Here is a 24,303-nt window from a genome sequence, read left to right as displayed (position 1 = left end):
TAACTGCTAAAATGAAATACAAAATACTTAGCTCATAATAATGTAAACAAGTAATGGTGGTCTCTACCCACCCCCCTGGGTGTGAATCAGCTTATATAATCACCGGCTAAGTTTAATATTGAAAAATGTTATTTTTATTAATAAAATAAATTTTTGAATATACTTACCCGGTGATTATATATTAAAGGACCCTCCCTTCCTCCCCAATAGAGACCCAGTGGACCGAGGAGAAAATTGGTTCTGTGTTTACATTGAGTACTGAGTACCTGCTTGACAGATGGCGCTGTTGATGTACACCCCCTACCTGCATAGCGATCGCTGGCGTATTTTGAACGTAGAGTTTTCTGTCGAGCAACAGAGTTGCAGCTTATATAATCACCGGGTAAGTATATTCAAAAATTTATTTTATTAATAAAAATAACATTTTTTTTTACGTTAGTACAAAGTTCAGTCTTTTGCCAATATCATACAACAATTCAGAAGCCTTAATGTGTTATAGTTTAGATGTACCGATTAAAAAAAGAAAAGAATTTAAAAAACGTCATTATTTAGCTAAGGCCATAGGCGCTGTACCTCAACCCGACTTTTATAAGGGCATAAACGGCAAAGGGTTAAGTAATTCATATATTTCTTAGTCATACAAACCTGAGGACTTTTAATGAATTATAATTAGTAATAAGACTTTGTTTTTACAAAATGCTCTTAATAATGTCATAAGTATGCATTTATGAAACATAAAGATTTAAAAAAAAAAAGGATATAGTACTGTATTTAAGAAATGTATGCAATAATTTTAATAGGAATGTGCAGTATTAACCTAAGAAATTTTAAGCTGTAGTTTACTAATGTTTTTGAGTTTTAGGTTATTTTTAGAATGGCCCCGGCTAGTGTTGGTCGATACAGATGGTTGAGTGGAGCTTCTTTAGGATTGCTACTGGCAGACCTCATCTGTAATTCTCTCTTCCTTTTATTTTATCATGACACACTGGTAACTCTCCTGATATACATGTGAGTATCTCTGTTATTCTATTCATGATGTACTGTACAGTATGATCAAATACAAATTTATTCCTACAAGTATATAAACCTTTTGTCCTTTGAAATAGAGAGTTTCTCTAGCAGAGCTGGAACAACCTTTTAGTTAATTTAAGAGGTAGTTAACAACAGGTTTCAAGCTGGAGTGAGTAATCCCGCCCACTTTTCTGTCAAATACTTCACTTTTGTCTTGGGCTGCAATGGTTATTAACGTTGAGTGTTGAGATATGTCTAGAGGCTCTAACCTTTTTCTCTCTCTTAACAGAGTAGATGGTTTTGATTTGATTCAAGTATGAATGTGAAAGGGTGGGTGCTACAACCGGTTTATAGCTAGACCTGCCATAGATCCACACTTAGTGCTTCTTGTAGGGGGTATGACTGTTCCCAGTCATCCCCATGCACCAAGTGCAGATAGTTACCTTTCCATCTATGACAAACATTTTCTTTAATGAAAAAGGAAGGCTAAGTATTTTCCAGCACCATCCTTGGCAATGCCAAAGGTGATGTTAAAGACGTTTCTTTCCCCATTGAGGTTGTCAGTCACTAAAGCTCCTAGGCATACGCCTGTGCCTTGGTTTCCAAGATGTATGTTTCAGAGGCAAGAAGACCTCTGATATGCATTAGAGAGTTTTTCAGGGTTTGGTGGAGTATGGGGCTCCTCTAGTGGTTGCCACACACCAGCATACGCTGGAAGCTCTCCTGTTGCTGTGCAGACCGCTGACAATGAGTAGATAGGTCCTCTATGTCTTGTCTGAGTGAGCTGATAGCTAAGGTTACCTTGCCCCAATGTCCCCAGTGGCAGTAACACCAGTGGTGATAACAATTATGTGAAAAGTGATTCCAGTACCAATGGCCCCTTTGTTTGTGACTCTAGCACCAGTGACCTTGGAGGTGATATCTGCAGTGCAACAAAATCATAAGAAAGCAGCTACGCTTGCTAATAAGGCTCCCGCCCTTGTAGCAGTGAAAGCACTAAACCCAAAAGTGCATAAGAAACCTCTGGGCCGTAGTAACTGATTAATATCGTCCTGTCCCTGTCACCCGTGTTTGTTTCCATGCAATTTATCTGTGCCCTTTACCCGTGCACCTGTCACCCCTGTTCCTGTTGTAGTGGTTTGCAGACTGTGGCCAGATGTAGCACGCAGACTGCCTAGTGTCTGAATGCCAACCACACTCCAATCTTCACTACACAAAAAGATAAAATGTTGGAATACTCATAAATCTGGGTAAAAGACAAACAATCAAGGATGAACTGGACACTGGGCACCACCCCTTCATTTTATACTGGGCGAAGGGACCCAGCAAGAACCTTACTTCTCCCTATCTTCCCTTGCCTTGAGCTTGCTGAATAAACATGTGATATGACCGTTGATCCATTTCAGAGAAGTTATCAGAATTAATGAATAGCTCTATTTTCTTTAGGTAAGATCTCTTCAAGATTAGGTAAAGTTTCAGAACATTAGGTGAAAGGGAAAAAATTTCTAGGCTGGCAACAGGAGACAGCGTGGGAGAAAAAAAAAGTATAATAAAAGAGACTTGTTAGAAACAGATTTAATAAGAAGAAGAAAAAAAAAAAAGAGACAAATAATTAGGTCGACAGTAACATTTTTTGTCCAATGTAAATAATTTATAATGTAAAGAAAAACTAGTATCCCTTTACACTCCAGCCTCACAATAACAAGATTAAAAAATGATTTGAATAACCAAAATAAACAAGAACTATTCACATGTTGGACACTCATATAGGTTCCATATACAGTACAAGTATAAACAAAGGCACACCTAACCGTGTATCTATTTGGGCTAAATTCAAATATAATTTGAATTAGCTTGCATCAAGATCAAAGGGATTATTGCACAAGGCAGCACATCAGACTGGACTCTACATTCTCACCTCACTTCAAAAATACTAAAATATTGTAATAAACAAACATAGCTTACAATCCTCAGTGTTACACCCAGAGGGGACAGCTAAATAGCCTATCAAATACTGTATAGTTTCCAGCTGGCAGCACAAGAAATCTTCAAGCTTAATGGAGAGCCCCACCACATTACAGTTCAAGATCCACACAGTGAGTGAACAGAGTCTGGTAAAAAGATATCTGAATATACCAGTATATTCAACCATAGGGTTTTCTTCCACCAAAGTGTCCATTGCACTAATACCCTAAGAATTACCCACGTTAGAAAACTAGAAACTGTAGTCACCAGCTTAAGTCTTTATCACTTTCAAAAGCAAAGGGGAGTCCAAATCACTCTCGCCGCCTATCTTTAACAGGTTCTCCCTTGTTTATCAAGTCAGATAATTTACCCAGATACCTGCGTTTGACAGTCTTCACCAGGCTGACCAGTGACGTAAACAGGTGCAGGATTATGCAATGTTACTTCTATTCTAGTACCTCTACTTGTCTCCCTACTGGGGCTAGAGTCTTGCTGTCATTACCTGTTAAAAGAAACAATAACAGATCAAGTCATTTTTTTTTGGGGGGTGGGGCACATGAGGGTTAACAAAAATACTGAAACATAATTAAATTGACATTGTTCCATAACCGAAATACAAACCACGCTATTTACATTGGGTTTACTTTTGGCGTAGCTGAAATTGACGAGCCATTAGATTTTAACGAGGGTTTACTACCCCGCGCTAGTTCGCAGGGGTAGGGGGAGGGGTAGCTTGCTACCCCTCCTCCCCTCACACACCGGTGAAATGTCCCACTTCATTTTTGGCTCGGACGATGGACAGACGTACCTGTCTTCGTCCTCGCTTGGCAGCCATTATTTGTTTTGTCTTTGCTTAATCACTTACTTTTCTTATACTCAATATATATGTAAACCTTTTTTTGTCTTTATGTATATATTTGAGTATAGAAATCATCAAGTTTCCTTTTCAGAGTTCGTGCTTGTGTGTGTAGTGTACGATATCTCCGTGGAGCCCTTGGCAGTTAGGCCACCACGGTGTAATTTCATGGGTTGCGATCGAGTTTGACTACGGTCTCTCTCTCTCTCTCTTGAGGTCGTTCACCCTTTACTACGTTTTACCTTTACTACGTCTGAGTAGCTTCCTTCCCGTGTGGGTGGGGTTGCTACGCCGTACATTTTGTCTCAATTAGTTTATGAATCTAATTGTATTTGTTGACTTTTCAGTTTTTGTAGAACGATTCCTTTCGGGGTTTTCGTTCTTTATTTAGTGAACATTCATATTTAAATTACATAATTACATAATCATAATTGTTATAATTCTGTGTTTGTTACAGCTCTCCTTCCGTGAGTGTAAGTGGTTTTGAGGGCACGTGCCTGTTGTGTTATTCTTGTTTCTTTTCCCTCAGGATTCCTCTTCGGAGTCTTCCCGGGGGAATGAATGTTAGCTAATGATTTTTGTTTTTTATTTTTCACAGTTAACGATTTAGTTTCGTTTCTGTAATGTGGCAATGAAGCGAGCTGTCTTGTTGGGGACTTGGGAATCTGCTGTTGCTGCCTCCTCTATAGATCTTCGTCAGGGGCGTGTCTCCTTCTCCTGGAAGCTCTCCAGTTCATTTTAGAACACTCAGGAGGCTCGCCTCCTTAGGTGGGTAACTTCCCTTCCGAGGGAAGTTTTCCCATCCAGGCTTGAGTTTTTTCCCTTCGGGGATAACTCCTCTTGCCTTTTTTCGTGCGACTATGCTCTTGGTGCTGAGCGGTCGCACCTGCAGTTACGCTCAAGGGGCTGAGCAACTGCAGGAGCCCCTCTTCGGAGGATTGCTCTTTTTAGGTCATTGGCTTTGACCCGTCTCTTCTACGAAGTGTTCCTCTTTCGTTCGCGAGGGAGGACACTCCTAGAGACTCCTCTTTGGAGGACTCTTCTGCTGTTGTTGCTGATGTTGCTGAAGGCTCAGTTCCCTTCGGGGGGCTTCCGAGCCCTACGGTCTCTCCTGCGAGTGCTTCTCCCTCGGGGGGGAGTTCACCACAGAGACTCCTCTTCGGAGGTCTCCGTCTGCTGTTGTTGCTGTTGTTGCTGAAGGCTCAATCCCCTTCTTGGGGCAGCTGAGCCCTACGGTCTCTCCCACGAGTGCTTCTCCCCCGAAGGGGAGTGCACCACAGAGACACCTCTTCGGAGGCCTCCGTCTGCTGTTGTTGCTGAAGCCTCTGTCCCCTTCGGCGGGCAGTTGAGCCTACGGTCTCTCCTGCGAGTGCTTCTCCCCTGTGGGGGAGTTCACCACAGAGACTCCTCTTCAGAGGACTCCTCCTGCTGTTGTTACTGTTGTTGCTGAGAGCTCAGTTTCCCTTTGGGGACAGCTGATGCCTACGGTCTCTCCTGCAAGTGACTCTTCCCTTCGCGGGAGGTCACGTTCAGAGACTCCTCTTCGGAGGTCGGAGGGTGTTGCACCTGTCTGAGGTCGCCTTCATCTTTGTTCAACGTTCTCCGCAGAGGACCCTCCTCGACGAGTACCGACCGTTGCTGCTGCTTCTCCTGCCAGACCTTCTAGTCTTCACCTCCGTTCCTGGACGCAGATGCGCAGTGGGCGCCAACACACCCCGTTTACAACGGGCACCGGTACCTTCGGGTCTAAGGGGCTTATTCCACAGTGTGGGTAAGTCCCTTAAGTGCCAGGTTTTTTTCCTGCGCGCCCATGAGCTCGCCTGCTGTGGACCACGATCTCCGGTAGCTGAGTCTCGTCGTAGATCTTCTTCCTGCTCGCCAGCGCTCACCTGTCCTTCTGTGCGCCAGCTCTCTTCAGTTCGCCAGCGCACATCTGCACGCCCTTTCCTGCTACGCGCCAATGGGCGCCAACGGTTTTCCTGAACGCTCAGGATCGCCTGCTTGACAGCTCGCATCAGCGCTCTCCTTCCTGATACACCTGCGCGCCTTCTGATTAGCGTGATGCGCGCTAACGTTCGCCCTCTCGCCCACGATCTATCAGACCTGGGCGCAGGCAAGAAGTTTTCCTGTCGCCTTCTCGCCCACGATCTATCAGACCTGGGCGCAGGCAAGAAGTTTTCCTGTCGCCTTCTCGCCGTCAACCTTCTCTAGTCTCTTACGCGCACATGCGCGCCCACGCACATAAGCACCCATGTTCTCCCGCGCGCGAACCAACGGTGTTCCATCGTGCCAGCGCCAGCGCGATTCCTGCCAGTAAGCCATCGCTCGCCTATGCGTCATCGCTCGCCTGCGCACTATTGGATTCCGACCTCCAGCTCTCGCCCTTCCAACCACGCTCGCCCTCCTTCTGCGCTCCCTCGCGCACTTTCGTCTGCGCGCCCACGCGCCTGCGTGCCCGCGCACGGGCGCTTCCACGTTCACCCACGCGCGAACCATTGATTTACCATCGCGTGAGCTCCAGGGCGATTGCGACCGCGATTCCCGTCGGGGTTTCGCAACACGGGCAACCTGCCGAGTCTTCTGGAGCGCGTATTTCCAGAACACGGTCTTCACCCCGTAAATGCAGAGCATGGCACGTGCAAGAGCAGGAAGAATCTTCAGGGAGGTCTGAGCAACATTCTTCTTTCCAGAACCTGGTTTAGCCCCTCCTCCTCACCATTCCCTGGAATGGTCTTGCCAGGGAGTTTTTCTTTCGAGATTTCTCCGTCGGGCAGAGGGTGACTGGTTTAGCCCTTCCTCTTCACCATTTCGTGGAAGGGGCTTACCAGGCCTTTCCCTCCCCGGTTGCGACCCGAGTTTTGTACAAGGAAGCTCCAGGAAGATCATGGGTACTTTCCTTCTCTCGGGCTCAAGCACCTTTGCGTTCCGTCGCCAAGTTTCGAACTTGCGGGCAAACTCGATGTTGGAGCATCTAGACGCAGTGACCGAGGGCTTCCTCTCGGGAGTCCCATCCGTGGACAGCTGTTGTGCGGAGGAAGTCGAATTCCATTTTCACTCCTCCAAGGCGCTTACTTCCAGACCCTGCAAGCCTCCGACGCCTCTTCATTCAGCCTCGTCAGCTTAGGTTATCGGAACCGGCTACGGCAGCTAAGACAAGGTGTACAATAGCAGTCCCCTCCTGTCACCCTCTTAATGAGAGAATGCCTTGATGAAGTCACTGAGCTTCAGCATGGCATTTCATTCCCGTGCTGAATCTTGGTGACGGGCAAGAGGGCTCTCGAACTTGGGGAATTTGCTCCCCCAGTTCGAATCTAAATTTCTCTCTTTATCTTTTTCTTCCTCTTTATATTGCTTCAACCTTCTCCTAATATTATAAACTTTCTTTCATGATGCTGTCCCAACCCTATGAGTAAAATTTTCCATATGTATATGTGTATATTTTTACATATATATGTATGTTTATTATTTTTTTTTTCTCTCTCTCTTTATGGCATGGATGTTTCTACATCTGTTATTGCCACTTGGGCGGATGTTTCTGCATCCGGTATTGCTGCCTGCTTTGATGAATGTGAAAGGTGTCACGGTTAGGAGGTGTTTGTGCTCAAAGCTATATGTGAGTGTATTGGATGGTCTCAGCCATCCCGAAGATGGTTTGGACCTTTTTGGCGGAACTATTCTCAAGTGTTGGGTCTTCGGAATCCAGGGGGATCCAATGCTTGGGGTAGGACTCTCGGCTTCTGGCCGGAAGCCCGTCATTACAGATATGGGGAGGATGATTCCATAGTTTCTTGGTCTCAGTCCTAACAGGCGGGTTCAGCTTACACCTGTGCCTCTATATCTGTTTTGATGCTATCCTTCGGGTAGGGTATGGAGTGGACCATCTGGGAAGTATACTCTCACTGTGCCGGTAGTGGAGAGTGCAAATTTCCTTCCCAACATGTGATGCCTTAATGTTCTCAAGCAGGTAAATCAAACTATTCAAAAAATCACTCTTCTCTTTTCTTTATTCCAATGGATTCTTGTGAGAATGACCCCACCTCCCCTGGATATGCTGACTCGCCCCCGGCACTGTTGACGACCTCTGGCAATTCATTTAAAGAAAACTCTGTTGACGACGTAGGAACTAAAAAGGACTGTTCTTTAAACATTCGGAAAAAGGGTAATTTGGGCAACACAGGAAAACTGAAAGTCCTGCACGTTACCCAAATCCCTTTAGAAGCTAATTATGATGTGCTACATAAAATATTTGAGTGTTACGGATCAATAAAAGAAATTAGAATGAAACTTCAAGATGATAATTGGGAATCTTGGTTATCATTTAATTGTCATGAGGAAGCATTTAATGCAAGCTGTAACATTGTTGATATTAAAGTAGGTAATAGGAGTGTTAAGGGTGCTCTGTGTGATGGGGCACCTAAAGATCTGGATGTCTACAGACCAGCAGACTGGGCTGATAAAGATATAGAGGCAGATATTCCATCCCAAAGAAAGCCAAAACCACCAATGTGGCTTCTTGCTAAATCTGTAGGAGGTACGGAAAATTATTTCAAGATATGCAAATTTCTTCAGAGGAAGGTAGGTACGATCGCACCTGGAGATATATCTCGATTCGGGAAGAAAAGTTTCTTGATAAAGGCCAAGTCATACACACAGTCTGTTATACTGTCTAATTTGAAGACAGTAAATGATGATATAAAATTGGACATCAAACCCCATCTAAACTTTAGCTATGGAAGGGGAGTGGTTTTTAATAGGGATCTGTATGAATTTACTGAAGAGGAGATATTGGCCATGTGTCCTCTATCAGTGTGGAAAGTACACAAAGTACCTGGAACATCAATGATTGTTCTTACTTTCCAGGATGCTGATGTACCTTTCCACATAGACATAGAAAACGAAAGGATCAGAGTTCAACCTTTTAAGCAGAAGCCACTGCAATGTTATAATTGCTTTAAATTTGGACATCCTTCCAAAGTTTGCAATAATGAAAAAATTTGTAATACTTGCTCCAATATTTACCATGGGGATTGTACACTTGAGGCAAGGTGCTTAAACTGCAACTCTAATCATAAATCTAATGATAGGAGCTGCCAGTTTTATAAGTTAGAAGAGGCTGCCCTCAATAAATTAATTATTGAACATGTAAGTGTGGGGCATGCCAAGAGATTATTAAATAAATCTAATACTTATGCAAAGACATTTAAAACAGGAGAAAAAGTTCCTCGGGAATCATCTCACCCACCTACTACTGTAGGTAGTTCTCGAAAAAGGAATTCACCATCTATTGATAAAGTACTGCATATTATTATTATTATTATTACTATCCAAGCTACAACCCTAGTTGGAAAAGCAAGATGCTATAAGCCCAGGGGCTCCAACAGGGAAAAATAGCTCAGTGAGGAAAGGAAATAAGGAAATAAATAAATGAAGAGAACAAATTAACAATAAATCATTCTAAAATAAGAAACAACGTCAAAACAGACATGTCATATAATAAACTATCAACAACATCAAAAACAAATATGTCATAAATAAACTATAAAAAGACTATGTCTGCCTGGTCAAGAAAAAAGCATTTGCTCCAACTTTGAACTTTTGAAGATCTACTGATTCAACCACCCGATTAGGAAGATCATTCCACAACTTGGTCACAGCTGGCATAAAACTTCTAGAGTACTGCGTAGTATTGAGCCTCGTGATGGAGAAGGCCTGGCTATTAGAATTAACTGCCTGCCTAGTATTACGAACAGGATAGAATTGTCCAGGAAGATCTGAATGTAAAGGATGGTCAGAGTTGTGAAAAATCTTATGCAACATACATAATGAACTAATTGAACGACGGTGCCAGAGATTAATATCTAGATCAGGAATAAGAAATTTAATAGACCGTAAGTTTCTGTCCAACAAATTAAGATGAGAATCAGCAGCTGAACACCAGACAGGAGAACAATACTCAAAACAAGGTAGAATGAAAGAATTAAAACACTTCTTCAGAATAGATTGATCACCGAAAATCTTGAAAGACTTTCTCAATAAGCCTATTTTTTGTGAAATTGAAGAAGACACAGACCTTATATGTTTCTCAAAAGTAAATTTACTGTCAAGAATCACACCTAAAATTTTGAAAGAGTCATACATATTTAAAGAAACATTATCAATACTGAGATCCGGATGTTGAGGAACCACCGTCCTTGACCTACTTACAATCATACTTTGAGTTTTGTTAGGATTCAACTTCATACCCCATAATTTGCACCATGCACTAATTCTAGCTAAATCTCTATTAAGGGATTCACCAACCCTAGATCTACATTCAGGGGATGGAATTGATGCAAAGAGAGTAGCATCATCTGCATATGCAACAAGCTTGTTTTCTAGGCCAAACCACATGTCATGTGTATATAGTATGAAAAGTAATGGGCCAAGAACACTACCCTGTGGAACACCAGATATCACATTCCTATAATTACTATGGTGCCCATCAACAACAACTCTTTGAGATAAGACAAGAACATCTCCTCCTAAAGATTTATCATTGAGTATCAACCAAAAGACATTGCCCACCACTATCAAACCTTTGTCCCCCATTACAAAGGATAGTACTAACCTCTCCCAGGCCATATCCTTGCCTGATTTAATGGAGATTCTACCTGACACCAAGTTATCAGGTGTACCTGTAGTGGGGAAGGTACAAAAACCTGGTAACTCACTACCTACTAATCGTAAAAGAGAGAGACCTCCCTCTCTCTCACCCCCTTCCATAAGAAATACTAGAATTATGACATCAAATAAATATGATGTTTTGTCTGTTGATGTTGCCGATCAACCAGCAGATAATTTAGATAAATTAGAAATTCAAGTTGAGGTCCACCATCCCCCTCAACAAATAGATAAAAAAGATACAAAGAAAAACACCAACGTAAAACCCAACATAACAAGACCACCTCTGAAGAAACCTACAGGTAATAATGTTAGATTAAAAACTGCTAATGGGAAGACCTCATCCAAGATGTCTTCCAGAAATAATCCATAGTTTTCTCCTCCATTTTGCAATGGAACTGTCAGGGTTTGAGGGCGAAATATGAAGAACTTAAGCTCCTAATTCATGAGCATTCCCCCATAATTGTATGTCTACAGGAAAGTATGCTTGATTCTAACACTCCTAGTCCTCGAGAGTATGTTAGCTATAGAACACCATATAATCAACAAGCAGGGAGCCATGGCGGAAGTCTCATGTACATTCGTCGAGATGTTCCCCAAATACCCATGTCTATACGTACAACCCTGCAGGCAGTTGTTGTACAAATTGATATAGGGAGAAAATATACAATATGCTCTCTGTACTTACCTCCAAATGATAATATTTTATATGATGATTTAGCAGAGGTCATTCAACAACTCCCTCAACCTTTTCTCTTACTGGGAGATATGAATGGTAGACATCCTTTATGGGGTGATATTTTAGCAAACACAAGGGGCAATATTATCTCATCAATTGTGGAGAATGAGGATGTGGGACTCCTTAATACAGGAGAGCCCACACACTTCCATGTTCAGACAGGTACTTTGTCATGCATTGACCTTTCAATTGCAAGCTCTAACTGCCTTCTTGATTTTGATTGGAGGACATTAGATGATTGGCATACTAGTGATCATGCACCAATCATTATAAACACCAACAAGGGTCCGCCTTTGCAAAGATCGCCACGTTGGAATCTAGACAAGGCAGACTGTGTTAAATTTTCCGAGCTAAGTGAAATCGAAGGGAGAGCAGAACAGTTTGAAAGTGTTGATGATGCCATAGACCTACTGAATGGAACTCTTCATACAGCAGGAGTCAATTCAATTCCCAAAACAACAGGGTTATTCAAACGACGACCAGTCCCGTGGGGTCTTCAGAACTAACTGCACTCCACAGAGCCACAAGAAGATCTCTAACACGATTGCGTAGACGCAGAACTGATGAGAATTTAACTATGTACAAGAAATGTAGAGCACAGTTCCGTCGTGCCATGAAAGAAGCAAGGCGCCAGTCATGGATGTCTTTTGTTTCCTCCATTAACAGTAGAACACCACCATCTTCTGTGTGGAGGAAAGTAAAAAAGATAGCTGGCAAATTCACCCCCAACCCACCACCAGTGTTGAAGGTGAATGGCCAGTATGTAACTGAAGCAAATGAAGTTAGCAATGCCCTGGCTAATCATTTTTCAAATGTATCCAGCAAGTGGGAAGGAGCCCCTGGTCACCAGTATAGGAGCACTGAAGAAAAGAAAATTTTAAATTTTGCAACAAGAAGGGAAGAGTCGTATAATTCTCCTTTCACTGAAAGAGAATTTGATTCCGCACTTGCTCATTGCAACGATACATCCCCTGGACCCGATGGAATTCCATATGCAATGATTAAACATGTACATTTTAATACAAAGCTATTTATTTTAAGCATTATTAATAGAATATGGCATGATCATAGTTACCCAAGTGTTTGGGAACTAGCCATTATTTTAGCCTTTTTAAAACCCGGTAAAGACAAGTTGTTAGCAGCAAACTATCGTCCTATTGCATTGACATCTTGTTTATGTAAAATCATGGAGAAGATGGTCAATGCAAGGCTGATATGGTGCCTTGAAAAGAAAGGTATTTTATCACTGATTCAATGTGGATTCCGAAAAATGCACTCAACGACTGATGTGTTGATACGACTTGAGTCTTCTATTTGTGAAGCCTTTGCTTCCAAACAGCACCATGTTACAGTATTTTTTGACCTTGAAAAGGCATATGATACCACATGGAGATATGGTATTCTTAAAACCATTCATGAATTGGGATTGAGAGGAGAGCTGCCACTATTTATTCAGGCATTTCTTTCACGTAGAGTTTTTCAAGTGAGAGTGGGGGAAACTCTATCAGAGAGTAAGTGCCAGGAAGAAGGAGTTCCTCAGGGTAGTGTGCTGAGTGTAACCCTTTTTGCACTAGCAATTAATGGGATATCCTCAGCCATTCCCCAGGATGTTCTCTCAACATTATTTGTGGATGATCTCTCAATATCATTTGCTGGCACTAGAATGGCAATGGTTGAGAGAAAAATCCAACTCTCTATCGATAAAATTATCCAGTGGGCTGACATGAATGGATTTAAGTTCTCGACAAGTAAAACAACCATTGTCCATTTTTGTCGTATCCGGGGAGTACATCCAGACCCGGATATATACATTAAAGGTCAACGGATACCATGTGTATCGGAAAACAAATTTTTAGGTTTGATATTTGACTGTAGACTTACATGGGTTTCTCACCTAAAAGAGCTAAAAGCTAAATGTGTTGAAGCTCTGAATATCTTAAAAGTATTGTCCCATACATCATGGGGGGCAGACCGCAATACTATTTTAAAATTATACAAGGCCTTGATTTTTTCCAAAATTAGTTATGGTTGTGAGGTATATTCTTCAGCCACCCCAAGCCGGTTAAAAGTATTAGATTCGATACATCATGCAGGTATTAGATTGTCTACTGGAGCTTTTAAAACCTCGCCTATCCCAAGTCTCCTTGTTGATGCTGGAGAGTTACCTCTAGACCTTTACCGAATGTCTTCCATTCTTCGGTATTGGGTTAGATTGCAAAGACTCCCTAACTCTCTAGCCTTTCAGACTGCAAGCCTTGTAAGACACGCATCATACTTTGAGTTGCACCCAAAATCTCCTCAACCTTATGGCTTTCGGGTGAAACGATTATTAAATAGTCTGGATATAATTAGAAATAAGGTACTTCCATTCAAGGTATCATCAACGCCTCCATGGAAGTTACCAGAGATATCTTTTTGTAAATATTTTATTGGAGATAAGAAGAATATGTCAGACATAGAAGCCAGGTCTCTTTTTAATGAACATGTTAAAGAACATAGAGGATCAACTTTTATCTATACTGATGGCTCCAAATCTGATGCTGCGTTGGATTTGGAGTACATAGTAATGGTTTTAATTGTAGAGGTGCACTTCCTCTGACCGCTTCCATATTTACTGCCGAACTGTATGGCATATTAACCGCTATTGAGAAAATAGCGTTGGAGAAGGAGGGTAATTTTACAATTTTTAGTGATGCAAGGAGTGTCCTTCAAGCTATGGAAGTTTTTAATTCTAATAACCCTCTAGTTTTAAAGATTTTAGAATGGCTTTTCCTTATTGGACGGAGAGGTATAACAGTTCAATTTTGTTGGGTTCCAGCACATGTAGGTGTGTCCGGGAATGAGAAGGCAGATTCACTGGCTAAGGAGGCTGCATCCGAGTTGCTGCCAAGAAGGTATCCCATTCCCTGTAATGATTTCTTACCTGACATCAAGAAATTGGTTTGCAATAAATGGCAACAGCAATGGGATAGTCAAGATGGCAATAAAATGAGGGAAGTAACAAATGACATATCTCCTTGGAGGTATAATATGATGCCCCGAAAATGGGAGACGTCTCTTTGTCGTCTCCGTATTGGTCACACTCGGTTGACACATGAGTTTCTGCTGAAGGGCCAACACCAACCGTATTGTGACAACTGTTTAGTACCTCTAACAGTAAGGCATTTGTTGACCGAATGCCCCAATTATAACATCTTGCGGAATAGATATTTGTTTGAGGCTCGAGGTGAGGGTGGCAGGTTCATCCTTGCCAAGATTCTTGGAAATGATGTGTCCTACCATGCAAGTGGCATTTTTAGATTTCTTTCAGAAGCAGGTCTTCTGAAAAATATTTAACTTTTATGACATTCAATTTTTATGATTTTAATTGAATACTCTTTAATTTTTTATTTTATTTAATTTTTTACTTTTGTATACATAAATTTAATGTTACCGGCGTCAATGACCTTAGATGTCAGGATCCCTGAAAACTTTAAATCATTCATTCATTCCCCTCCTGTCAGGGACAGGTAGGACGGGAAGTTCTTCCGGGGAGGCATAATCCTAGAGGGAGCGGCAGAGTTCACAAACTCTAGAATTGGCCACCCCCCCTTGCAGGTCTCACGCTGGGGGGATGCCTAAGGTTACTCGTCCGGATAACAGCTTCCCGATGCCGATTCCTGCACGATCTCTGTGATCAGCCAAGGATATCGGGCCTCGCTCTTAACATCTCTCCTCCACTGTCAGCGAATTCAGTGTCGCTGAGCCTCTATGCCACGGGGTCGGCAAGAGGTTTGCCCGTTGGGCAGGAGCCATGCTTTAGGAGAAGGTCCTCCATAGGGTCGTCGACGGCTTCCCCCCCGGCTTCTTCAGTCGATCCTTTCTTGTAGGAAAGCATCTGAGACGGGAGTTCCGTCGTCGACCTCTCAGCTCTGATCAAGTTTGTCGAACAAACTTCGTCCAGCGTGGAACAGCAGAGTCGATCAGACTGGTAACGAGACCGCAAGACTCCTTATGCCCTGGATCGGAAGGACGGGTACTTCCAGGTCCCATTCCATCCATCTTCCAGGAAGCACTTGGAATTCAGCCTAGACTACAGATGTTTCTGCTTAAGATGCTGTGTGGCGATCCCGCCGCAGCATCGCAGGTTTTCACCAAAGAACTCTCCCTGCTTTCCTCATGGCCGCTCAGGAGCAGGCTTCCGCCTCCTTTGCTTTTTGGAGGTCTGGCCAACTCTGGTAGTCTCGGGTTCGACCTTCTTCAACACCGGGACAAGCTTCCGGGACTTTACCAAGATTGAGGGATCATGGTAATTCGCTAGGAGCCTTCTCTACTTCTGCCTCAACATCTGGAATATCTAGCCATGATATTGACTCCTTCTCCGAGCCTTCCCTTCAGTTGACTGTGGCAAGGCTGAGGAGAGTCGCAGAACCTTTTCTCAGTCAAGGAGAGCTTTCAGCCCTATCTTGGAACGTTTCCTGGGTCTCCTTTCCTCATTGACCCGTCTACATCCCGAACGGGCGCCTCAGGATAAGTTCCCTGTTAGGCGGCCCAAGTTCCGGTGGAATCAAAGCAACGATTAACCGGACTTTCTGGCCCCTATCGGACCAGCGGAACGATTAGACCTGCAATGTGAGTGGATATTCTCGTCCTTTCCCCGCATTTGATGCTGTTCTCGGACTCATCAAAGAAAAGGGGGTGGGGGGGGGCATGTTCAGGTCTATGGTCAGGACCTGAAGGGTACCTCCTCATCATTCAGGTAGGCTTAGAGGCCGTAGTCTGGCCCTTCTACAGATCCTACAGATCCTGCCGAGTCGCTCCGTGCGCGACAACTCCATGGTACTGGCGTATTCCAACCAGCAGGGAGGTACATTTTCATACTTTCGCATCTTGCAGTAGGGATACTGAGATGATCCGAAGTCCACTCGATACCGCTATCGGCTCGCTCATTCCGGGCAGAGGAATGTTCTCTCCGACAATCTGAGCAGAGCCTCACAGATAGAGAGCACCTGGGGGTCTTTGGCCTCTAGTAACCAGCAAGTCCTGGCCTGGGGGACCTGATCTCGACAGCCTGGAACTTCAAGCTTCCGCTGTACTTCCCCCCAGTCTCAGACCCCAAGACTCTTTGGCAAGATGCTTTCCGGTGACGGTGGGACAGCATCGACGCCTACGTCTTCCCACCATTGTTGTCTGTTGAGGAGGGGTCTCAACGAGACCAGGTTGTCTGTCAACCTTACGATGGCCCTGAGAGCTCCGCTGCAACTATACGGAGTACGGTTTCCGGACCTTCTGCATCCCCTGACGGAACTCCCGGGAGAGCTTCTTCCACGACACAGGCTACTCAAACAACCACACTACAACATCTTTCACAAGCAGTAGCATCGCTTCGGCTTCACGCCTGGAGACACTACGCTGCCTCCTCACGAAGAGACAACCCGCAACAGGCGCTGAGCGGAGGTCGCGTCACCTGCGATAGTCATCCGCAGGGGTCTACCAGGCGAAGTGGAGAGTCTTCTGTGGTTGGTGTCGTGGGAGAGGTACCTCTTCCCTTGAGGCCTCTACTCCAGCAATAACGGAGTTATTGCTTATCGGCGGGAGGAAACTCGTTTCCGCTCTCGGGAGTGAAGCCTATCGCTCAGCCTTTCCCTGGCCTTCAGGCTGAAAGGAATAGGTTTTTTCCTTCCCGCTGGATCTCTCTTCGCTCCCGCGAAGCTACGAACGTACCTTCCTCCCAGTCGGAGTGAGACCTCCTCCATGGAGCATGGTTCGGACTCTTAAGTCCCTTAAGAGATCTTCTTACGAACCATTACGTCAGGCCTCTGATCGTCGTCCGTCTTGGAGGACGGTGCTCCTGCTCGCTCTGGCCTCGGCCAGTGTGTAAGCAACCTTCATGGTCTCGTACGACTCCGCCCGTTCAAGAGAATAGGGTGAGGTAACATTCAGGTTCGCTTCTGAGTTGCTTTCTAGACTCAGAATCTTGGAGTCCCGGACCTTCGGTTCGACTCCTTCAAGATTTTGAGTCTCCGTTCTGTATCAGATGACCCAGACCTTCTCCTTCTTGCCAGTAAAGGAACTGAGGGGTTATCTTTGAGAACAGCTGCAGTTTGTCCTCACGTGCAAGCCCGGTTTGGGAGCACAGGAAGGACACAGGGGAGAGTTACCAGTATGCCTTTTCAGCTCGGATTCAAGGGCATTCATCTCGACCTGAATCCAGACCCTCCCCCGTCACGTCGCCCTACAGCACGATGTCGGATACATCGCAACGTCCCTCGCCTTCAAGAAGAACTACTCTGTGACGCAGGTGCTACAAGCTGGAGTCTGGAAGCGTATAATGACCTTCGCAGCCCACTTCCTGCAGGACGTGACCCACAGGGGTATCGATACGTTTCTATCGCTCTGTGGTGGCTACACAACAGCTGGTCTAACCTCAGGCTCCTTTTTGGACAGGTAGCAGAAGGTTGAGGGCATTGTTACCAGGTTTTAGACTGCATGAACGGAAGAAGTATGTCTGGCCCTTACTTCTTTCTTCATCGCCCCCTCTACTGGGGAAGCAGCATCCTGGTCTCTGCATAGCTGACCTCAAACCTCTGCAGGTAAACCATGCTTCCTTGTATTCCAAGTATTGAGACAATACTGTCGCGTCCCTCATACCCTGACGAGGTGGTATCTGAAACGTTTTAACCCAGAGTTCCTTCTAGAACTCCAGGTCAACTGCCTAGGACGGGTCACACTTTCTTCCTTCACACACAAGCTTATGTAGGCCACACGTTTCCTTGCGGAGCAAGGAACTTGTGAGGTGCAGGGACTCCTTTTCTCGAGTGCGACTCACTCGGATTCTGAGTCCCCGGGTAAGCCAAAGCCAGTATGGCTGGGGACTTTCCACCCTTCCTAAGGGGTAAGTCACCCAATGTAAATAGCGTGGTTTGTATTTCGGTTACGGAACAAATGACAAATTCGGAGATAATTTGTATTTTTCCTAACCATACAAACCTTAGCTATTTACACATATTTGGCTACCAGCCCTGTCCCCCAAGTCAAGTCCTACCTCTAAGTGAAGTGAGACATTTCACCAGTGTGTGAGGGGGGAAGGGTAGCAAGCTACCCCTCCCCCTACCCCTGCTAACTAGCGCGGGGTAGTAAACCCTCGTTAAAATCTAATGGCTCGTCAATTTCAGCTACGCCGAAAGTAAACCCAGTGTAAATAGCTAAGGTTTGTATGGTTAGGAAAAATACAAATTATCTCCGAATTTGTCATATTTGTTAGGTATTTTTTTCTAACATTAAAAACAATTATTTTTTCACACAAACCATAATTCATTGTACTGTCACTCATGCTCCTGTTTCTGTGACCGTGGGGCCTGTGGCTACCGCCCTCCCTTTGCCAGATACTCCATCCTCTAGTCTGTATTATGAGTCCCAGTGACACTGGGAAATGGTAGGCATATTGTTGTTGATCCTGTCAAGCAACCTCAAGGGGAGTGTCATTGTAATTGGTCGCTGAGCCCTCGACTTCTCTGCTTGTAGAGCGTAAGAGGAAAGTTGATAAGAGGAAGATGATGTTGTGCTCATCTTCCTCTTTGGATTCTGATTCTTCTTCTAAAAAGAAGTTGGTAAAAGTCCAGGAATGCCAGTTGAAGAGGTCTCAAAGTACTTTTGTTCACATCACTTCTCTTTTGGGGTAGGTGTATGGTTCCTGGGTGGTTCCCACAGCAACCTCGTGCCCCAGGGCCGTGTCCTGAGTGGCAAGCTTAACCGCAACCAGTAGCTGGTTGAAGAAGCATAGCCCACTCTTTTTGTTGGCCAGGTGTTGGTGTTTGCAGAGCTTGGCCTTTCTTACTGGGACTGGGCACCTGTGTTCACAATCATCGCAAGCACCGCCCTTCTTTTCCTACTTCCTGATTGTTCTCTCTCTCTTTCTTGAAAGAGAAACTGGTGTGTACCAAATAGATTTTGGTACGTGCTGCTACTGCTTATATATCCTTTGCTCAGAGCTGAGGAAAAAGTTACCAAAGCACAGGATGACCGATCAGCCAGTCCCTTGAGAGTCAACTGACTCTTCTGCATTGATTCATGGGAGGAGCAGTGCTGTACTAAACCTGTCCCTCCAAATGGTAGAGTGGTTTGGCACGAGGTACAGGAGTTCATGCTTGTGCTACCAGTGCTACACAATCATTGCAGGTTAGGATGTAGGCAGCTGCCTTCGTCCTTCTCCTGCTTTGTGACATTCCCGAGATACTAGGGTGGTACCATCACCATGCACACAATAAAAAAAAATTACTTCAATAAAGTCTGTCTTCGAATTGTTCTTCTCACTCAACTGAGTGATGAGAATCTCCCCTTCCCGATTTTCCCCCGCAGAAGTGTGGGAGGGAATGTTCCTACTCAGGAAAACGAGCCTAGTATGTTTTTCCCTTGTATGCAGGAGTTAGAGGTTATGTACTTGGAATGCTTTCTTCCTCAAGAATACATATTGGTATGTGGTGCTGGCATTCACAAGCCTGCTACATCTGCTTGGTCCAAATTCAGACTGAGGATGCCCACCTTCAGCCTAGGCAGTGGGGTTTGTCCTCATCCCCTTCCTTTTTTCAGAGTTCCCGAATCAAGAACCTAAAAGAAGGAGAGTAGTGGAATGTACGATCAATCCTTCACCTGTTACGCCTGCCAAGGAAGATGGCAGTGAAGCATAGATCGACCAATTTGAACTTTTGAAGTTCTATCGATTCAACTACTCGATTAGGAAGATCATTCCACAACTTGGTAACAGCGGAAATAAAACTTCTAGAATACTGTGTAGTATTGAGCCTTATAATGGAGAAGGCCTGACTATGAGAATTAACTGCATGTCTGGTAATATGAACAGGATGGAACTGTCTGGGAAGATCTGAATGTAAATGATGATCAGAATTATGAAAGATCTTATGTAACATACACAATAAACCAATTGAACGGCAGTGCCAGAGATTAATATCTAGATCAGGAATAAGAAATTCAATAGACTGTAAGTTCCTGTCCAACAAATTAAGATGAGAATCAGCAGCTAAAGACCAGACAGGAGAACAATACTCAAAACAAGGTAGAATGAAAGAATTAAAACACTTCAGAATAGATTGGTCACTGAAAATCTTGAAAGACTTTCTCGATAAGGCAGTTTTGTGTGCAATTGAAGAAGGCACAGACCTAATGTGTTTCTCAAAAGTAAATTTGCTTTCGAGAATAGCAAGTTGTACAGAGTTGAAGAAACATTATCAATGTTGAGATCCGTATGTTGAGGAGCCACCGTCCTTGATCTACTTACAATCATACTTTAAGTTTTGTTAGGATTAAGATTCATGCCCCCTAACTTGCATCATACACTAATTTCAGCTAGATGTCTATTAAGGGATTCAGCAACCCCAGATCTACATTCAGGAGATTGAGTTGATGTAAAGAGTGTAGCATGATCTAGCTATGCAACAAGCTTGTTTTCTAGGCCAAACCACATGTCATATAGTATGAAAAGTAATGGGCCAAGAGGAAGACCAGATATCACATTTCTATATTCACTATGGTGTCCATCAACAACAACTCTCTGTGATCTATTAATTAAAGTTTCAATAATGATGCTAAGAAACAACTGACCCACTCCCAACTGTTTGAGTTTGAAAACAAGGGCCTCATGATTAACATGTCGAAGGCAGCACTAAAATTAGGCCAATCATATGACCACAATCAAAGAATTTTTGTACAGCATTGGAAATTGTAAGAAGAGCATCACATGCTCCACAGCCTATGAAAACCAAATCGCAAACCAGGGAATAGATGATTACCTTCAGCAAACTTATTAAGAGTTTTGCCAAAAGACATTAAAAAACTTCAGATAATATGAGATTTATGGAAATTGGGCAGTAATCAGTTAGACTTAAGCTACCACAAACACGTTCACATAGTGGAGTAACATTACCAATTCTCCAACAAGTGCTAAAAGCTCCTCTTCTTGCTAACTTGCACAAAATAACATAACTTTGGAGCTAAGAAATCTACAGTCTTGATAAAAAACAAAGGAAAAATACCATTTTGGGTCAAGACCTCCATAAGCATCAAGATCCATCAAGAAAGCTTTAATTTCACAAGATCATAAAGCTAAACTAGTTAGTTTAGCCTTAGGAAAACAGGAATGAGGAAGTTCGAGTTTCTCATTACTCTGCTTACTGTCAAACACATCTGCCAAAAGGGTTGCCTTTTCCATTGGACAGTGAGTAGCAAAGCCATCTGGTTCAAGTAAAGGAGGAACTGTCGCATGTACACAAAAGAGTGCAGATTTAAGGGTAGTCCACCAATATGTTTCATAATAAAGATTAAAGTTATGATGTCAAATGAATATTATGTTTTGCCTATTGAGGTTTCTGACTAACCGGAAGACAATTAAAATAAATCGGAAATTCACGTTGAGGTATACCATCCCCTCCAACAATTAGATTGAAAGGACAAAAGAAAATCACAAATATAAAACCCAATCTAACAAGAACCTCTCTAATAAAACCACTGGGAAATAGTGTTGGATAAAAAATTGTTAAAGGGAAGACTTCATCTAATGTGTCTTCCAAAAAACAAATATGTAATAATTTTTTCCTCCATTTTGTAATGGAATTTTCAGATTTTAAGGGCAAAATATGAAGAGCTTAAGCTCAAACTTGAGCTCCTCATTCATAAGCACTCCCCCCATGATTATGTCTACAGGAGAGCAAACTTGATGATAATACTCATTGTCCTCACGAATATATTGGGTATAGGACACTGTATGATCACTGAGTAGGGAGCCACGGCGAAAGTCTCCTCTACGTTCATTGAGATGTTCCCCGAATATCTTTGTCTATTCTTACACCTCTACAGGCAGTGGTTGTACAGATTTATATAGGGAGAAAATATACAATTTGTTCCTTGTACTTTTCTCCAAATGATAACATTTTGTATGATAATTTAGTAGGGGTGGTTGAACAACTCCCTCAACCTTTTCTCTTGTAGATTTGAATAGTAGACATCCTTTATTGGGAGATGTAGCAAATATGAGGGGTAATATTATATCATCACTTTTGGAAAATGAAGATGTGGGACTCCTTAATACAGGAGAGCCCACACACTTTCATGTTCAGACAGGTACCTTGTCATGTATTGACATTTCAATTTCAAGCTCCAACTGCCTTCTCAATTTTGAATGGAGAATGTTAGATGATTGGCATAGTAGTGATCATGCTCCAATTATTATAAATACAAGAAATAATCTACCCTTACAGAGATCGCTACGATTGAACTTTGACCAGGCAGACAGGAATAGATATCGTGAGCCAAGTGAAATTGAAGGGAATGCAGAACAGTTTGAAAGTGTAGATGAAGCCATAGACTTGCTGAATAGAACTGTATATACAGCTGGAGTCATTCAATTCCCAAAACCACAGGTTTATTTAAACAGCGACCAATCCCGTGGTGGTCATCAGAACTAACTGCCTTGCACAGAGCCAAAAGAAGATCTTTGACTCGGGTACGCAGACATCGTACTGAGGAGAATTTAGTTATATACAAGAAATGTAGAGCACAGTTCTGTCGTGCAATGAAAGAAGCTTGGTGCCAGGCTTGGATGTCATTTGTTTCCTCTGTCAATAGTAAAACAACACCATCTTCTCTATGGAGGAAAGTGAAAAAAAATAGCTGGCAAATTTACCCTCAACCCACCACCTGTGTTGAGGGTAAATGGTTAGTATATGACTGGAGCAATTGAAGTTAGCAATGCTTTGGCTGAACATTTCTCCACTGTAGAATGGAATGGAAACTGTTAAATTTTAGAACAGAAAAGGAGGAATCTTACAATGCTTCTTTTATTGCAAGGGAATTTGAGTCTACACTTGCTAATTCCAATGTTACAACCCATGGACATGATGGAATTTCATATGTAATGATTAAACATGTACCGGTTATTGATAAGCTATTTATTTTAAGCATTATTAACAAAATATGGCATGATAATAGTTATTGTGTTTGGGAACTTACCATACAATGGCATGATAATAGTTATTGTGTTTGGGAACTTACCATTATCTTAGCATTTTTAAGTCCTGGTAAGGATAAGTTTTTTGCAGCAAACAGTGGACCAATTGCATTGACATCTTTTTTATGTAAGATCATGGAAAAGATGGTCAATGGAAGATTGGTATGGTACCTGGAGATGAAAGGTATTTTATCACCTATCCAGTGTGTCTTTAGAAAAATGCACTCAACGATGATGTGTTGGTACGAGTTCAGTCCTTTATTTGTTAAGCCTTTGCTTCGAAACAGTACCATGTATCACATAGGTTTTTTAAACATATAACTTACCCGGTAGTTATATATATAGCTTACGCCCCTGACGTCATGGCAGAAAATTCAAAACTCGCGCCAATCGCCGATTGGATAGCCAGGTGTACCACCTGCGCGCCCCTAGCGAGGTACCTGGAACCATTCCATGATTCCTCAGATTTTCCCTGCCGTCGCTAGCGGCGACATCATTGGATATTCTACTAGACAATTACCTGATTTATTGCTGTTTACTTTGGTGATGTACAATACTTTGGTTTTGACTCCCGCTTGTCTGGATTTGCTTTTGGATATTCTTGGATTACGTTTGGATTTTGATATTTTGACCCTTGCTTGTTGATTTCTCTCATAAAATTTTTCAATATGGCCACCCCCCCTATAACTTTTAGGGTGTGTGTGAGTGGGTGTAAGACCCGAATGCCTAAGGCCTCTCTTGATCCCCATTTGCTCTGCGTTAAATGCTGAGGTAAAGTATGTGAGTTGGGTGATCGGTGTGACGAGTGCATTCTTTTATCTGAGAATGAGTGGCTAGAGTTTGATCGCTATACGCGTAAATTACAAAGAGATAGGTTGAGACGAAGTTCTTCTCGTTCTTCCAAAGACTTTTCCTTTTCCCGTGTCACTGAATCTAATCCTTCCCCTGTAGTGGTAGTTTCTGATCCCACTATTGTTACTGCTAATGAGCCTACGCTTAAAGATATGATGGTGGCGATTCAAGCGCTGGGCGCAAAGGTTGAATCGCTCGCGGCGGACGGGACGCAACTAATGT

At 43.2% G+C, this 24,303-nt stretch overlaps 1 protein-coding gene across 2 annotated transcripts in view; it reads left to right on the top strand.

Moving 5' to 3' along the window:
- LOC137638475 (transmembrane protein 138) overlaps positions 1–24,303 on the top strand; it is a 118,646-nt gene that overhangs the window by 20,099 nt on the left and 74,244 nt on the right. For both annotated transcript variants that reach the window (XR_011044140.1, XM_068370556.1), the window contains exon 2: positions 863–1,008. Coding sequence is in view for 1 of the 2 variants with exons in the window: in XM_068370556.1 (XP_068226657.1) it covers positions 875–1,008 (134 nt within the window). In the remaining variant the exon portion in view is untranslated. The remainder of the gene's footprint in view (positions 1–862; positions 1,009–24,303) is intronic.

This window comes from Palaemon carinicauda, chromosome 3 (genome assembly GCF_036898095.1).
Source record: "Palaemon carinicauda isolate YSFRI2023 chromosome 3, ASM3689809v2, whole genome shotgun sequence".
Lineage (NCBI taxonomy): Eukaryota > Metazoa > Arthropoda > Malacostraca > Decapoda > Palaemonidae > Palaemon > Palaemon carinicauda.
This window is presented reverse-complemented; position numbering and strand designations above follow the sequence as displayed.